The 12075-nt window shown below is 46.7% G+C and overlaps 2 protein-coding genes across 2 annotated transcripts; both read right to left on the bottom strand.

The window, feature by feature from the left end:
* Positions 1 to 413: 413 nt before the first annotated feature.
* Positions 414 to 7857, bottom strand: LOC147119826 (uncharacterized). Its single transcript, XM_085985272.1, has 6 exons — positions 5033 to 7857; positions 4649 to 4817; positions 4234 to 4300; positions 3850 to 4018; positions 3224 to 3500; positions 414 to 1433 (listed from the first exon to the last, which is right to left on the bottom strand). Exon 1 carries the CDS (start codon positions 7855 to 7857, stop codon positions 5314 to 5316), a length of 2544 nt encoding a protein of 847 aa, XP_085841398.1. The 3' UTR covers positions 414 to 1433; positions 3224 to 3500; positions 3850 to 4018; positions 4234 to 4300; positions 4649 to 4817; positions 5033 to 5313.
* Positions 7858 to 7890: 33 nt separating this feature from the next.
* LOC147119825 (uncharacterized) lies at positions 7891 to 11406 on the bottom strand. Its single transcript, XM_085985273.1, has 2 exons — positions 11294 to 11406; positions 7891 to 9850 (listed from the first exon to the last, which is right to left on the bottom strand). The coding sequence occupies exon 2, from the start codon at positions 9847 to 9849 to the stop codon at positions 7891 to 7893; it is 1959 nt and encodes a 652-aa protein (XP_085841399.1). The 5' UTR covers position 9850; positions 11294 to 11406.
* Between the last annotated feature and the right edge of the window lie 669 nt (positions 11407 to 12075).

The raw sequence follows: 12075 nt of genomic DNA, 5'->3' as shown, positions 1-12075 counted from the left end.
AGAGAGACTGGGAGTCAGAGAGAGAGAGATTGGGAGTGTGAGAGAGAGAGAGAGTGAGAGAGAGAGAGAGGGATTGGGAGTGTGAGAGAGAGAGAGATTGGGAGTGTGAGAGAGAGAGAGATTGGGAGCGTGAGAGAGAGAGAGATTGGGAGTGTGAGAGAGAGAGACTGGGAGTGTGAGAGAGAGAGAGAGATTGGGAGCGTGAGAGAGAGAGATTGGGAGTGAGAGAGAGAGAGTGAGTTTGGGAGTGTGAGAGAGAGATTGGGAGTGTGAGAGAGAGATTGGGAGTGTGAGAGAGAGATGGGGAGTGTGAGGGAGAGAGAGATTGGGAGTGTGAGAGAGAGAGAGAGATTGGGAGTGTGAGAGAGAGAGAGAGATTGGGAGTGTGAGAGAGAGAGATTGGGAGTGTGAGAGAGAGAGATTGGGAGTGTGAGAGAGAGAGATTGGGAGTGTGAGAGAGAGAGATTGGGAGTGAGAGAGAGTTTGGGAGTGTGAGAGAGAGAGAGAGATTGGGAGTGTGAGAGAGAGAGAGAGAGATTGGGAGTGTGAGAGAGAGAGGGGGGGAAGAGAGAGCGCCTGGGGGGGAAGAGAGAGCGACTGGGGGGGAAGAGAGTGCGACTGAGGGGGGAAAGAGAGAGACGGGGGGAAGAGAGAGCGACTGGGGGGGAAGAGAGAGCGACTGGGGGGGAAGAGAGAGCGACTGGGGGGGAAGAGAGAGCGACTGGGGGGAAGAGAGAGCGACTGGGGGGGAAGAGAGTGCGACTGAGGGGGGAGAGAGAGAGACGGGGGGGAAGAGAGAGCGACTGGGGGGGAAGAGAGAGTGACTGGGGGGGAAGAGAGAGCGACTGGGGGGGAAGAGAGAGCGACTGGGGGGGAAGAGAGAGAGCGACTGGGGGGGAAGAGAGAGAGCGACTTGGGGGAAGAGAGATAGCGACTGGGAGGGAAGAGAGCGACTGGGGGGGAGAGAGAGCAACTGGGGGGGAGGAGAGAGAGCGACTGGGGGGGAGGAGAGAGAGCGACTGGGGGGGAAGAAAGAGAGCAACTGGGGGGGAAGAGAGAGAGCGACTGGGAGGGAAGAGAGCGACTGGGGGGGAGAGAGAGCAACTGGGGGGGATTTTATAATCAATAAGAGTTCTGTTGAGTGCTTCAAGTGCCCTCTTGTGGGCCTTTGTACTCATCCCACACAATGAGCTTAAACTTTTGAAGCAGCTAAGCAGCACCAGTTCCTTTGCTAATGTTACACACTGGGTGTTGTTGTCTTGTCAGATCCAGAGGGAGAGCAAAGGTTGAGTGGGCAGTGTGACCTCCTTGGAGAAAAGTTGCACCGGTTCCTGATGAGGCAACAGCCAGTGCAATGAATCTTGTCAGATCCAGAGGGAGAGCAAAGGTTGAGTGGGCGATGCGACCACCTTGGAGCAGAGTTCCAGCGATTCCTGATGAGGCAACATTGAATGTTTGATTAAGCAAGGAGAAAATCATACACAAAAAGGGGAAAAATACGTTTAAGGCAGTGAAATTACTTGGTGGGATATATTGGTGTTATTTTACACCTTTCTCTTTAGTTAAAGTTGAGATTAACCGTGCTGGTGTGTGTTAAAGTATATTATCTGCTATATAGCATGCTGTACAGGATAACACTGCATCTTACCTGAAAGCATTCAGCTTTCTATTTGAGTGGGCAGTGCGACCTCCTTAGAGAAGAGTTAAGAACATAAGAACATAAGAAATAGGAGCAGGAGTAGGCCAATTGGCCCCTCGAGCCTGCTCCGCCATTCAATAAGATCATGGCTGATCTGATCCCAACCGCCAATCCACTATGACAGGACTATCTCCTGAATCTAACAGCATTAGACACACGAAAACAGGAGCAGGATCAGGCTACACGGCCCCTGGGCCCGCTCCGCTACCCACAGGGCCATGACCTATCCAAACCTAGACTCATGTCCAAATTCCTGCCCGCTCCCCGTAACCCTTAATTCCCTTTTCTACTAGGAAACTGTCTATTTCTGTTTTAAATTTATGTAATGATGTAGCTTCGACAGCTTTTTGGGGCAGCATATTCCATGGACCTACCACCCTCTGAGTGAAGTAGTTCCTCCTCATCTCAGTTTTGAAAGAGCAGCCCCTTATTCTAAGACTATGCCCCCTAGTTCTAGTTTCACCCATCATCTGGAACATCCTCCCTGCATCCACCCGATCCAACCCCTTCATAATGTTATATGTTTCAATAAGATCGCCTCTCGTTCTTCTGAACTCCAATGAGTAGAGTCCCAATCTACTCAACCTCTCCTCATATGTCCATCCCCTCATCCCCGGGATTAATCGAGTGAACCTTCTTTGTACTGACTCGAGAGCAAGTATGTCCTTTCTTAAGTATGGACACCAAAACTGTATGCAGTATTCCAGGTGCGGTCTCACCAATACCTTGTACAACTGAAGCAATACCTCCCTATTTTTATATTCTATCCCCCTAGCAATGAAAGCCAACATTCCATTGGCCTTCTTAATCACTTGCTGCACCTGCATACTAACCTTTTGAGTTTCGTGCACCAGGACCCCCAGATCCCTTTGTACTTCAGTACTTTCAAGTTTCTTGCCATTAAGATAATAACTTGCTCTACGATTTTTCCTGCCAAAGTGCATAACCTCACACTTTCCAGTATTGTATTCCATCTGCCAAATCTCTGCCCACTTACTTAGCCTGTCTATGTCCCCTTGCAGGTTTTTTATGTCCTCCTTACTCACTACTTTCCCTCCCATCTTAGTATCATCTGCAAACTTTGATGTGTTACACTCGGTCCCCTCCTCCAAATCGTTAATATAGATTGTAAAGAGTTGGGGACCCAGCACTGACCCCTGCGGAACACCACTGGTTACTGATTGCCAGTCTGAATATGAACCATTTATCCCAACTCTCTGCCTTCTGTTAGATAGCCAATCCTCTATCCATGCCAGAATATTACCCCCAATCCCCTAATTTTTTATCTTAAGCAATAATCTTTTGTGTGGCACCTTGTCAAATGCCTTTTTGGAAGTCTAAATACACTACGTCCACTGGTTCACCTTTATCCACCCTATATGTTACTTCCTCAAAGAACTCCAGCAAATTTGTCAAACATGACTTCCCCTTCATAAAACCATGCTGACTTTGTCTTATTAAATTATGATTATCCAAATGTCCTGTTACTGTCTCCTTAATAATGGACTCCAAAATTTTACCTACCACAGATGTTAGGCTAACCGGTCTATAGTTTCCAGCCTTCTGTCTACTGCCCTTTTTGAATAAGGGTGTTACATTAGCAGTTTTCCAGTCTGCCGGGACCTTTGCTGAGTCCAGGGAGTTTTGGAAGATTATTACCAATGCATCCACAATCCGTACCGCCACTTCCCTCAAAACCCTGGGATGTAAGCCATCAGGTCCAGGTGATTTATCCGCCTTGAGTCCCATTATTTTACCAAGTACTACTTCCTTAGTGATTTTAATCGTGTTGCGGCGATTCCTGAGGAGGCAACATTGAATGTTTGATTAAGCAAGGAGAAAATCATACACAAAATGGGGAAAAATATTTTTAAGGCAGTGAAATTACTTTGTACGATATTTGTGCACAAACAATTAGTGAGTTTGAGGAATTAGGCTATTTATTTTAAATGGGCTAAGGCATAATTTCAGGTCCCAAAAGACTACCCAGAGACCACATGCAGTATGTAATAATAAATTACCAGTGACTTATAATTGGTGTTAATTTTTCACCTTTCTCTTTGGTTAAAGTTGAGATTAACCGTGCTGGTGTGTGTTAAAGTATATTATCTGCTATATAGCATGCTGTACAGAATAACACTGCATCTTACCTGAAAGCATTCAGCTTTCTACTTGAGTGGGCAGTGCAACCTCCTTGGAGAAGAGTTGCAGCGGTTCCTGATGAGGCAACAGCCAGTGCAATGAATCTTGTCAGATCCAGAGGGAGAGCAAAGGTTGAGTGGGCAGTGCAACCTCCTTGGAGAAGAGTTGCAGCGATTTCTGATGAGGCAACATTGAATGTTTGATTAAGCAAGGAGAAAATCATACACAAAAAGGAGAAAAATACTTTTAAGGCAGTGAAATTACTTGGTGGGATATATTGGTGTTATTTTACACCTTTCTCTTTAGTTAAAGTTGAGATTAACCGTGCTGGTGTGTGTTAAAGTATATTATCTGCTATATAGCATGCTGTACAGGATAACACTGCATCTTACCTGAAAGCATTCAGCTTTCTATTTGAGTGGGCAGTGCGACCTCCTTGGAGAAGAGTTGCAGCGATTCCTGATGAGGCAACATTGAATGTTTGATTAAGCAAGGAGAAAAACATACACAAAAAGGGGAAAAATAATTTTAAGGCAGTGAAATTACTTTGTAGGATATTTGTGTACAAACAATTAGTGAGTTTGAGGAATTCGGCGATTTATTTTAAATGGGCTAAGGCATAATTTCAGGTCCCAAAAGACTACCCAGAGACCACATGCAGTATGTAATAATAAATTACCAGTGACTGATAATTGGTGTTATTTTTCACCTTTCTCTTTAGTTAAAGTTGAGATTAACCGTGCTGGTGTGTGTTAAAGTATATTATCTGCTATATAGCATGCTGTACAGAATAACACTGCATCTTACCTGAAAGCATTCAGCTTTCTACTTGAGTGGGCACTGCGACCTCCTTGGAGAAGAGTTGCAGCGGTTCCTGATGAGGCAACAGCCAGTGCAATGAATCTTGTCAGATACAGAGGGACAGCAATGGTTGAGTGGGCAGTGCAACCTCCGTGGATAAGAGTTGCAGCGATTTCTGATGAGGCAACATTGAATGTTTGATTAAGCAAGGGGAAAATCATACACAAAAAGGAGAAAAATACTTTTAAGGCAGTGAAATTACTTGGTGGGATATATTGGTGTTATTTTACACCTTTCTCTTTAGTTAAAGTTGAGATTAACCGTGCTGGTGTGTGTTAAAGTATATTATCTGCTATATAGCATGCTGTACAGGATAACACTGCATCTTACCTGAAAGCATTCAGCTTTCTATTTGAGTGGGCAGTGCGACCTCCTTGGAGAAGAGTTGCAGCGATTCCTGATGAGGCAACAGCCAGTGCAATTAATCACTTAGAGCGAAGCATGCTTCTGTCATTGTTGCATGTCAATGAATGTCATCCTCAAAGATTACTCTCCTGGGGCAAGCTTTTATAAAGGAGGTACAGAGATGGCCAGTCAGAGTTTTTAGGTCATGAAATGATGTTCGGCTAGCAACCTCATGGAGGAGTAGATGAAGGTGAAAGTACTGTGTATTATTGCAGAGCCAGATCATAGACAACATTTTCTGTTTTCCCTGAGGGTGTTAAAATGAACAGATTTCTTGATGTGCCAACTCTTGAACATGCCACGTACAACTGGCCATGTGAAAAACAGGACGTCAGTAAGTTGATGCCAGCAACCTTCAAAGTCTGCCCTTGTGCCTTGTTTATTGACATTGCGAAACAAATTCTCACAGGCAACTGTTGCCTTCTGAATTGAAATGGAAAGTCAGTTGGTACCATAGGAATTGGAGGAATGAGAACATCCTCCCCTCTGGCACAGCCTGAGATGATGGTAGCCTCAATCACATGTGGCATGAGCTTTTTGACTACCAGTCTGGTTCCATTGCACAACTTGGGTGCAGATAAGTTTCTTAGGAGCATGATGGGGGCGCCTTCCTTTAGTACCAGTTTGTGAGCAGGCGTTCCGGAAGGCTGCAATGAGTTCAATAAGTCAGTGGTGTAGTTTACCCCATCAGCACGGTCACAAACAGTATCAACGCTTTTATAGATTTGCTCTTGGCCAGGGAGTTTTTCAAGAAGCAGCGTGTTGATGTCGTTGACAGTATCATTCCTGGGTGCAAGTATTGACCGTTCACACAGCCAGTTGTGATCTTTCAAATGATTGAGGAGGTTTGGATACACGTTTGAGATCAACTCATCAACTGTTTTTACTTGACAGGCAAAGTCTGGAGGAATTGTGATTTGTCTACTGCTGTCAACGGGCAACTTTCCTTCTCCAAATTGTAGTAAAAGTCGCGCAAAGGATTCTGACATCTCGTCACCATGCATATGAACACGCATGTTTGTGGTCAAATGGACTGTTTGCACATTTCGCCACAGATGGGATGCCTTGAGACATGCATTGATTTCATCCGCTGGTGTTCCTCTTGGGACAACTGGCAGGATTTGGCGGAAATCACCTGCCAGCAACAGGGGGATGCCACCCATCAGGATATCGTTGCCTCTCAGATCTTTAAGAGTTCTGTTGACTGCTTCAAGTGACCTCTTGTGGGCCATTGTACACTCATCCCACACAATCAATCGAGACTTTTGAAGCATCTCAGCAGCACCAGTTCCTTTGCTAATGCGACACACTGGTTCTTCTTGTGTTGTCAGATCCAGAGGCAGAGCAAAGGTTGAGTGGGCAGTGCGACCTCCTTGCAGAAGAGTTGCAGCAATTCCTGATGAGGCAACAGCCAGTGCAATGAATCCCTTAGAGCGAACCATGGCCAGCAAAAGATTGATCAGGAATGTCTTTCCTGTCCCACCAGGGGCATCGAGGAAGATAATGCCAGGAGTGTTGTTTTGCACCATATCGAGAACCAACCTGTAAGTCTGTTTCTGCTCTGGAAGCAATTTAGGCTCAGTGACTGTGACAAAGGAACTCAGTTCCTCAACATTGTAGGTGGTTTCTCTGAGGACCTCTCTGCTGAGACCTGGAGAATCATTCCTATTGGGAGATGTAAGGTTCAACTGAGTCAGAGACTTGCCAACCAATTTCAAAGTCTGGTCCTCCAAAAGGATCAATGCCTGATTGTACATCGCAGCAGTGTAGTTCAGTGCCATTGTGGGGTTGGCTCTGGCGAGTTGGCGTAAGATGTCTTCTGTGAGGCAGTCTTTGTGATCTGCCCACAATTGCTTTGGATTGGAAGGTGTGCAGAAGGCAATTATAAGGGCAAAGAGTTTCCGTAGGCGATTGGCGGGGTAACACAGAGCAGCTTCTCTCATCGCTGCATCCCAATGAGTGTCACCCTCAATGAGGCCTCTCATGCGGCAAGCTTCTTGAAAAGAGTCACACAGATGGCCATTGACAGTCTTGAGGTCATTAAATGATGTCGGGCCAGCAACGTCATGGAGGAGCAGACGAACGTGAAAGCACTCTGTGTTGTTTGGATGGACTGTGTAGACTCTGCCAAGTGCATCCGATGAGTACACCCCTGTATGACCAGGAACTTCCTTTTGACCTGCCCCAGGTCGGCGAGCCCGCCATGTCTTGTTTGGCTGCCAGGTGTAGTACTTGGGCACCTGATAATACAAAAGTGTCTTGGCAAAGTCATTCGTTTGGCACAACTGAAAGAATGCTGTAAGTTTTGTCTTTGGAGGTTCCTCAGCACATTGCCTGGCATCTCCTGGTCGGAATAAAACCCTTTGTCCATTTTCCAAGTGAACATCTAATTTAGTGATAGTGGGGTAACGCTTGTGGATGTCAAATCCAAAAGTTCGCCAGGCTGCCTCATTGCTGCAGATGTAACGGCCCATCAAATGTGTGGTGATCTCATCATTTTGATTTTGTTGTCCAGCCATTTCAAGATCAAAGACAGCTTGGTCACTGCCCTTATGGATGTACTTGCACACATATTTGATAGACTTAACTGAGTGGCAGTACTCCACACTGATGTGACATTTGAAGAGCCTGGATAGGAGTGGACAGTAAGGAACAATCCAACGGTTGTCAACTTCAAATGTCTGTCTTTCCTGTGTTGTCTCAGTTGACGGACCAGGTTGAGCGGAGTCGCTAGATTTTCTAGTTCGCATTTTAATGTGAGTGCTGAAACCCCCACTCTCTTTTCACCTTCTCCTGTAGGAAGGATAGCCATCCTCGCCATGCTGAGTTTGTTCACGCAGTGGCTTTGGGTAGCCTTTTGTACATGCATTGTTTTTCATGCAGGGAGAAGAAGGGTTGTGTCGGCCACAAGGACCATGAATCATATTTTTTACAATAACATTAAACAGGATTGGATCCTTGTCCTTATCGGGTAGCTCTGCAGAGATGAAAGAATCAAGTTGATTGGGGTGAATCTTTGCCTGAAGCCAGAGTAAAAGATGAACATGAGGAAGTCCTCTCTTCTGCCACTCAATGCTGTAGATGTAGCAACGGTGTGCACCAAAAAGTTTGCCCTTAATCACGAGTTTCATCAGGTTTTTAACTTTGAGGTGGAAGACCCGTGCTATGAGGTCATGCCTTTCAGTACCAGCTTTGGGTGGGAACTCCTGCCATTGGGGATTGCAAGTCATGGTGATGAAGAGGTCAGGTCTGCCATAGTTTCTGACATAGGTCATGGCATCTTGCGTGTGCTCATGCATGTACCTAGCACCTCCAACGAAGGTGGATGGTAGGATGACCAGTTGACCAATGTCCTCAGTGTTGCCATCATTGGCCACAGCATCTCGTAAGTGTATATAGTCTGCGACTCTCAAATGATTTTGGTTATGCCGGAACCAATTAAGCCGCTCTCCTTCTATTTTCGCAAACATGTCAGTGAGGAACTGCTGCAGAAGTCGTCCAGAGTGAAGCAGGTGGTTTGAAGCAGTTTGTCGTTCCATCAGCCTGTATGAATAGAATTCCATGGCAGAAACCATCTTTTGCCTTTGGGCTGTAGGTGGCACACCAGTTTCGGGGTCAACATGTGGGATCTTGTTATAGACATCGTATCCATCTTCCCCATGGCAAAACAAAAGCGGGTATTGCAGAGGATCATATGACCTGTGAAGCTCAGAAATTCTTTTAAGTGGACCACCTCTCATATGCAACACAATGTCCCGTTGTTCAAATTCTTGGCCCACAATGACAATGGCTACTTCATTGGTGGTCGGAGCATTGAAGCGTCGCTCATGTTCACCTGCAGGAGTCTTGTTAGCTTTGATGACAATTTTGAGGTCTTGATTTGTAATTTGTTCCATAGCTGTTTTGAAACTCTGAATGTATGGGTTTTGCTGATGAAGCATCCGCTGTAACGCAAGCAAAATATCCATTTTGATGTGGTGTTGTTGTGCGGGGAGAACAGCAGCTTCCCTGCGGCGATTGGCTTGCTCTTCATCATCACCCAAGAAGTAGATCTGCAGAAACTGAGGTCTTTCGTTTGGTAGAGGAAGTAGGGAGCCAATTGTATGGTACACCTGTCCATGAACTTTAAAAGTTGGGCAAAATCCAGATTCACGCACTCTGTTTGCACCAAAAGAGGTCATTGCAAAGCAGTTGTTATACTTTCTGATGTGAGTGAGGAAATGTGTTGAAGCTGCAGTTTGGCCAAACAGAAGTGAGTGCAGGGGTTCAGGTGGAGCTGTTAGTGTTGCAAGTTTAACCTTTCCTCCATTGCAGCATATCCCATCAGTTTCCTCCTTCCACTTGAGAGCGCCACAGTGAGGGCAAATGATGGTCATCTTGCCAATGATGATTGTGTGGTCGGCTTCATAATTGATGGTGGGTGTATAGGAGAAGGCTGCTCCAACCCAATGATTCAAAATGTCAGATGTGGCAATGCCACGGTGTCGACTGTCGGCTTGGCGACGTGACTGAGTCTGGTCAGGAGTCTCAGCTGATCTGGCTGTGGCATGTCTTCCTCTGTCAGCAGCAAGACGTCCCTCAGATTGTTCGGAAGTCTCAGCTGATCTAGCAGCAGCAGGTCTGTCGTGGTCAGCCTGAAGGCGAGCCTGTCTCTGCTCCTCAGTTTCAGCAGCTCTTTGATCCTTTCTCCGGGAAGCAGCAGAAGTGTTGCGGCCAAGTCTTGGATGTTTCCTTGGTGGCATTCTGTTATGAAAAAAGAAAAATTAATTCTTCTATATGCAAATGAGTGTGTGTCTGTCTGTGTGGGAAGGACAGAGAAAGAGGGGGAAGCACAGACACACAGCAGGGGAAGGAGAGAGACAGACAGACGGAAAGGGAGGTGGGGGGAAAAGGGAGGTGGGGGAGGGAGGGAGACTGGTGGGTGGAAGAGAAAGAGAGAGACGGGGGGGAGGAGAGGAAGAGGAGGAGGAGGAGGAAGAAGAGGAGGAGGAAGAGAGAGAATCAGACTGGGGGGAGAGAGAGAGAGAGACGGGGGGGAGAAGAGGAAGAGGGAGAGGGGGAGAGAGAGAGAGAGAGAGAATCAGACTGGGGGAGAGAGAGAGGGAGAGAGAAAGAGAGAGACTGGGGGGAGAGAGAGAGAGAGAGAGACAGAGACAGAGAGAGAGAGACTGGGGGGGAGAGAGAGAGAGAGAGAGACGGGGGGAGAGAGAGAGAGACTGGGGGGGAGAGAGAGAGAGAGAGAGAGACTGGGGGGGGAGAGAGAGAGAGAGACAGAGAGCTTGCCATAAACAGAGGGACAACCATTAAATCTAAGAATAGAGTATATACAAATTATATGAATGTATATTTATACACTCAGGGATATATCTGTTTATACACTGTATGGATAGATCTGCGTTTATGTGTTCAACCATAAATGTTTTTTCGATGCTTTGGCAACATAAGATGTACCTTGTCATGCCAATAAAGCGATTTGATTTTGAATTTGAAGAAAGAGAGAGGGAAGGAAAGAGCGAGAGAGAGAGGAAAGGAGAGAGGGAGAGAGAGAGAGGGGGAAGGAGACAGGGAAAGAGAGAGAGGGAAGGAGAGAGACAGAGACAGAGGCAGAGAGACGGGGGGGAGAGAGAGAGAGAGTGAGAGACTGGGGGGGGAGAGAGAGAGAGAGAGACAGACTGGGGGAGAGAGAGAGAGATGGGTGAAGGGAGAGAGAGACTGGAGAGAAAGAGAGACTGGGGAGAGAGAGAGAGGGGGAAGGAGACAGAGAAAGAGAGAGGGAAGGAAAGAGAGAGAGAGAGAGAGAGAGAGAGAGACTGGGGGAGAGAGCGAGGAAAGGAGACGGAGAGAGAGAGGGGGAAGGAGACAGAGAAAGAGAGAGGTAAGGAAAGAGAGAGAGAGAGAGACTGGGGGGGGAGAGAGAGAGACTGCGAGAGAGAGAGAGAGAGAGACAGACTGGAAAGACAGAGAGAGACTGGGGGAGAGAGAGAGAGAGATGGGTGAAGGGAGAGAGAGACTGGAGAGAGAGAGACGGGAGAGAGAGAGGGGGAAGGAGACAGAGAAAGAGAGAGAGGGAAGGAAAGAGAAAGAGGGAAGGAGAGAGGAAAGGAGAGAGAGTGAGGGAAGGAGAGAGGTGATTGCCCAGTGGTGGGGGGAGGAAGGAGGAAATGGCGCTGAGTCTCTCTCACACACCCCAAGCCCCCTGTAATAAAGCCAGCTTCCCGCTCTCGGATTGCACAGTTGAGAACGCGGGGAAGGGGTAGGAGCACCCGTACGCGGCGGCTCCCGCTCTGGACCGCAGCCGCCACTCACGTTGCTTTCGGTTGGGCTGACCCCTGATAAGCTCCTGCTCCGGGCCCCCGACAACCGTCCCCTGCTAGATTTATTTCTAGCTGTCAGGCCTACGAAAAAAAAAAAAAATTAACATCTTATTTTTTTAAAGGAAAAGACTGAAGTAAAAATTTTTTTAAACGGTAACTAAATCGGTGAGAAATCCGTTAAACCATCTCCCCCTCGTCTGCCTCCGAATGAAAACCGCAGCGTCTGTCTGAAAATGCTCCCAGTTTAAGCCTCTTGTAGCACCAGCCCGGCAACGGCGGGCTGACCCCTGATGAGTTCCCGCTACAGGCCCCCGACGACGGTCCCCTGCTTGATGTATTTCTACCTACGGAAAAAAATTAAAAATAATCTATTTAAAAAGTTAATAAAAAAATAACCGTAACTCCTAACTACAACACCCGGAATTTTTTTATTTTTTAAAAAAAAGATAAAAACCCGAGAGAAATAAGGAGCTATTAACAGAGAGTTTTTCTATGTTTTAAGGAAAAGACTGAAGTAAACTTTTTTAAAAACGGTAACTAAAGTGGCAAGAAATTCATTAAACCTTCTCCCCCTCGTCTGCCTCCGAATGAAAATGGCGACGTCTTTGGCAGAAAGTGCTCCCGGGTTGAGCCTCTTGTAGCACCGACCTCAGA

This window comes from Somniosus microcephalus, chromosome 4 (genome assembly GCF_052327205.1).
Source record: "Somniosus microcephalus isolate GS21.2 chromosome 4, FLI_Smic_1.0, whole genome shotgun sequence".
Classification (NCBI taxonomy): domain Eukaryota; kingdom Metazoa; phylum Chordata; class Chondrichthyes; order Squaliformes; family Somniosidae; genus Somniosus; species Somniosus microcephalus.
The sequence above is the reverse complement of the archived record's forward strand: the minus strand, read 5'-3'. Positions and strand labels throughout refer to the sequence as shown.